At 36.9% G+C, this 3,127-nt stretch overlaps 1 protein-coding gene across 6 annotated transcripts in view; it reads left to right on the forward strand.

Annotated features, from left to right (window-relative positions):
• Positions 1-2,644, forward strand: part of LOC102583714 (putative late blight resistance protein homolog R1B-12) — a 37,849-nt gene extending 35,205 nt beyond the window's left edge. For 2 of the 6 annotated variants that reach the window (XM_015304550.1, XM_015304549.1), the window contains exons 5-9: positions 943-1,026; positions 1,116-1,155; positions 1,556-1,624; positions 1,713-1,822; positions 2,492-2,644. In XM_015304550.1, coding sequence (XP_015160036.1) covers positions 943-1,026; positions 1,116-1,155; positions 1,556-1,624; positions 1,713-1,822; positions 2,492-2,627 — 439 coding nt within the window. In that variant the 3' untranslated portion in view covers positions 2,628-2,644. Of the gene's footprint in view, positions 1-942; positions 1,027-1,115; positions 1,156-1,555; positions 1,625-1,712; positions 1,823-2,491 lie in introns of those variants that run through there. The other 4 variants (XM_015304551.1, XM_015304552.1, XM_015304554.1 and 1 more) reach the window with 4 other exon arrangements.
• The last annotated feature ends 483 nt before the right edge of the window (positions 2,645-3,127 follow it).

Here is a 3,127-nt window from a genome sequence, read left to right on the forward strand (position 1 = left end):
GCCTTTGTTGCTTAGTTTTCCAGCTCGCATACTCGTACATTCCATGTACTGATGCCAGTTGGCCTGCATCGTCTTATGATGCAGATACAGGTACCCCGGATCAGCATCCTGCACGTCGTTGATCCAGCTGAGCACTCCAGAGTCTGCGGTGAGCCTCCTTGCATTCCGGAGGACTCAATTATTTTATGTTCTTAGTTTTGTTTTATTAGGGTGTTGCGGGGTCTGTCCCAACATCCATCTTAGTATTTTAGAGGCTTCATAGACAGTCAGTCAGTTAGTTTTGAGTCTCTCATCCATGTATATGTATGTATATGTAAATATTCTATTTTGAGATTCGAGTTGCCTTTATGGCCATATTTTATAAGTTAAGTTGTTTTGTAACATTGCATTGCATTGAGTTATTCTCTTGGGTTAGGTTTCCGCTGAGTTAAGAAAGCCAGGCCAAGGGTTCGCTTGGGGCCAGAAATGGTCTCCGGGTGCCGGTCCCGCCCAGGGTGTAGGCTCGGGGCGTGACAATTTTCGCATTAAGTTGTATTAATTAAATAAACAATAACTTAGAATTTTATTTTTTAAAGGTTAATTGGGAAGCATGTAAAAAACTGTATAAGTAGTTTTTATTGAACCATTTTCATGTACTATCTTGAATAATTTAGTAACTTTTAAGAAATTATCTTAATAAATAATGTTTTATCACTCTTATAACAGGTAAAAAGTTAAAATTAAGTTTGAACCCGCCACCCGCTCCGCCCCGCATTAGTTTTTAAAAAACTCACTTCAACTCGCCCCACATCCCAACTGCCCCACCCCGCATAGCCTTAAAATCGCCCTGCCACATTGCCATCCCTATTAGTGATATCTGTTAATCAATAACTTATTAGTTAATTAATCTTTTTTTTTTATAGTAATTATGATCATGACAAGCTTTCTGCAAATAAATTTCAGATATTCATCGCGAGCCAAGGCACAAGATTTTGAGATTTATGCTCCAAATGCAACATTTGAAGATCCCCTTATGCATGCAGAGGGGTATGCTAAACTTGTCTATCCTTTCAAGCGTCTAGTAATTAGTTTGTTCCTTTTGTAATCCTGACTATGAATTTTACTGTGGATTGCAGGGTAAAGCAGGTTAAATTGTCATTACATTCGCTTGGGAAGGTCTAAATAATTTACTTCTTGCTAAGTGTCCTATTTCATACTAGTATCCTACTATGCTAGATTGATACACTTTATTGTGGAAAGAACAAAAAAAGATATAGGAAAGAACCTTTTGGAAAATCGCATTGCGCGATACAGTTTTAAAATCAGTTTTGCTTCTAAAATATGGATATCATAACTCATTTCTTGAAAAGAATACATCACAAAAATATCAAAGGTTCCCAGCATAATCTCTGTTGTATGTTGAGAGACTAGTGTAACTACTATGGTTTACGTCAAAAGTTCTTAGCCAATCCTTTCTTCTTAAAGTTAATCAATTTATTACTATATTATGTCTTCCTTTAGGCTTGGGATTGTTGTGTATGGATAATGTCAAACTGTTTCTTTTTGTACATTTCAGGTGTTCAGTGAGTCGAGAATCGTGGAGTACAACGTCATACAAAAAGAAATTTCTCCTGGAAATAAAGAGGTTTAAGATACATCCATCCTATTGCATCTTCTTTTCGCTTTGTTTATTCTCTTCTTTAGAACTCTGACATTAAGGTTGATGGCTTCAGATTTTAATTGAAAACAAACAATATTACAAGTTCTTGGGGAAAGACATTCATATGATATCACTAATCAAGTTGTACACAGAAGGAGGAAAGGTTGTTCGTCATGAAGATTGGTATGTATATATTTCACATCAAGAATTCTCGCCATGACATTCTAACATTATTTTTCAGTTTGTGTAAATGTAAGAGGCAAGTAACACTTTGTTTCGCCATAGTGTACTTCTTTAAGTATGTTCATGTTCTGTGCAACTTCACATGTTCGATAAACTTAATCCTAAAGTCGCACAAATTCATGGTTGGTTAATGCCACTTTTAGCTATCTCTGTGTTCTTGACGAATGACATAATTTTGCCAAAAGATGTTTCATTTTTGGTAAAACGGAATAAGGCTTGCTAAGTTGTGTTCTCCCTCATTGGTATAATGTGACTTGAACCCTCGACCAACAAGCTTAAGGCAGAGGAGTCTAACAAATTGAGCAAGTCTCACTCGTCTTGCCAAAATATACTCTTATATAATGTTTTGTGTACTCGTCACATGACATACTTTTGCAAAAAATGTTTCTTTTTGGCAAAACGAATGAGCCTTGCTAAGCTGTACTCCCCCATATTTGCTTACAACATGACTTGAACCCTCGACCAATATAATTGGTTAAAGGTGGAGGTGTTTCACCAACTGAGCAAGCCTCTCTCGTCTTGCCAAATATATTCTCTATATATATAATATAATGTTTAGTCATATAGTTTATTCCTATTTTTTGAGTGGTTGTCAAACAATTTTTGCAGCTGGGATAAGAAACCTTTATGGAATAGGGAGACAATGAAGGTACCACTTGTTGGTCGTGTGATGAAGGTATCTCGTAGAGCTTCGATGCTTTTCACAGATGCACTAATGGGGTTTGGAAAAGATCCCTCCATGTAAATTGTAGTGCACTATTTATAAGTGTTTGAGGATGTATGTAACATCCGGCAATTTGAAATAACTATGAAAAAGCTTGGAAATTGGAAATAGTCATTTTTGGAAAAATTTAAAAATCTGGAAATTGGTTAAGTGTGGAAATCAGTGAGATTTTGGCCAACTTTGAGCGGTCATAACTCCTAGCTCAGGATGAGTTAGGAGTAGTTCCAGTTATGGTTGTGAAGCTTGTGTAATGATCTATCCAACGCCGCCGAGTTTGCTCGATTCCGAGTTTGTATGAGCGAGTTATGCCCTTTGAAAGTTGGGCAGTTGGCAGGGAGTCCGTCTGGAAATTTTAAGGGCATTTTGGTCTTTTCCCTAGCCATTTGTTTTGGGATTGTATTGTGTGTTAGGCTTATTTTGGATCATTTTTGGTCCCATTTTAAAAGAGAAAGAGTTAGGGTTCTTGAGAGTGAAGAAGAGAAGAAGAAGAGAAGAAGAGGAGAAGAAGAGGAGAAAGGGAA

Source organism: Solanum tuberosum, unplaced genomic scaffold (genome assembly GCF_000226075.1).
Source record: "Solanum tuberosum cultivar DM 1-3 516 R44 unplaced genomic scaffold, SolTub_3.0 scf00549, whole genome shotgun sequence".
Taxonomy (NCBI): domain Eukaryota; kingdom Viridiplantae; phylum Streptophyta; class Magnoliopsida; order Solanales; family Solanaceae; genus Solanum; species Solanum tuberosum.